The sequence below is a fragment of the Atta colombica genome, unplaced genomic scaffold, assembly GCF_001594045.1.
Source record: "Atta colombica isolate Treedump-2 unplaced genomic scaffold, Acol1.0 scaffold172, whole genome shotgun sequence".
In the NCBI taxonomy this organism is placed as follows: domain Eukaryota; kingdom Metazoa; phylum Arthropoda; class Insecta; order Hymenoptera; family Formicidae; genus Atta; species Atta colombica.
The window spans coordinates 76709-77897 of NW_017259263.1; the positions used below are offsets into that span (position 1 = coordinate 76709).

The following is a 1189-nucleotide window of genomic DNA, read 5'->3' on the forward strand; positions in this document are numbered from 1 at the left end:
CAAGTGCGAAATAAAGAGGAATAAACGGGAACAAAGGAAAATGGTTTTCGAGCTCGATCCCGGATCCGAGCCATTCCCAGCCATTCCGAGCTCCAGACAGTCCCGGATATTTGAAAGTGCAAATTGCAACGGGGAAGGGATTAACGTCTACTCGTCCCCGCTTGCGCATGATCGCGAAATAGCTTTCGGCAGTTCGGCAGTTCTCGGCGTTCTCGGCTGACTCGGCTCTGTTTCGTCAACACTGGATGAACGCAGAACGCTGCTGTATAAGCTGCATTAGACTGTTTGTTGTACGCTTCTCTCGTTGCTATTGACCGTTTCCGTAACATATTACGTGTCGTCTACATTACGAAATCATTACGTGTCTTGTCGTTACGGACCGTTGTTGAAGAAAGAAACTTGGAGAAACGACGTCCGATTGACGTCCGGACGTCGGACAGTGTCAAATGGTGTCAAACATCGCGGCTACAGATTCGCGCAGATTCCGAGCGGTGGAGCGGCTCCATCTTGCGCAAATCCAAAGTCCGAGGAATCATTAGAAATAGTGCGTTATTGCTATCGACAACAATCATGTCGACGTCATCGACGACAAAGAAATTGTCGAATGACCCCGATCAGGAATATTTCTGTTTCCTGTTGAAGGAGGGCTTCAGCCTTTGGGATTACGAAGCTATTGTCAACTTTCCGCGTTTGCCCAATTATGACTTGCAAGCTATGCGGATGCAGCTGGTGAGTATGTTTTCTTTGGTCTCCTTGTGTCGCGCGTATACAGAGTATGGATTACGGAAGCTTTGTATATAGGCATAAATTTTAAAGCGCCACTCGTCAAAATACTTGTCCGTTATTTAAAGTAACGTTTATAAAAAGTTCAAGTTTTGTGCATGTCATAATCTGGAAAATATGTAGCAATCAATCGATATAAGTCTCTCCGTTACTGAATTATATACCTTTTTTGGAATACCCTGTATATAATTAGTGAATGACGCATGACGCTGATTTTCAAATCTGTAGTGGAAGCAGTTTGGAGTGCCGAAAAACAGACGCATCTTCTACATCGACGATGATGGGGACAGAGTGCCAATCGATTCGGAATGTGAGTTTGACGAAGCATTGAAGGTACGCGTATGTACACACACACACACACACACACACACACACACACACACACACACACACACACACACACACA

General features: G+C 45.2%; 1 protein-coding gene across 3 annotated transcripts in view; it reads left to right on the forward strand.

The window, feature by feature from the left end:
• Positions 1 to 489: 489 nt before the first annotated feature.
• Positions 490 to 1189, forward strand: part of LOC108686300 — a 6461-nt gene continuing 5761 nt past the window's right edge. For 2 of the 3 annotated variants that reach the window (XM_018191539.1, XM_018191541.1), the window contains exons 1-2: positions 490 to 729; positions 1012 to 1116. In XM_018191539.1, coding sequence (XP_018047028.1) covers positions 571 to 729; positions 1012 to 1116 — 264 coding nt within the window. In that variant the 5' untranslated portion in view covers positions 490 to 570. The remainder of the gene's footprint in view (positions 730 to 1011; positions 1117 to 1189) is intronic. The other variant, XM_018191540.1, reaches the window with a different exon arrangement.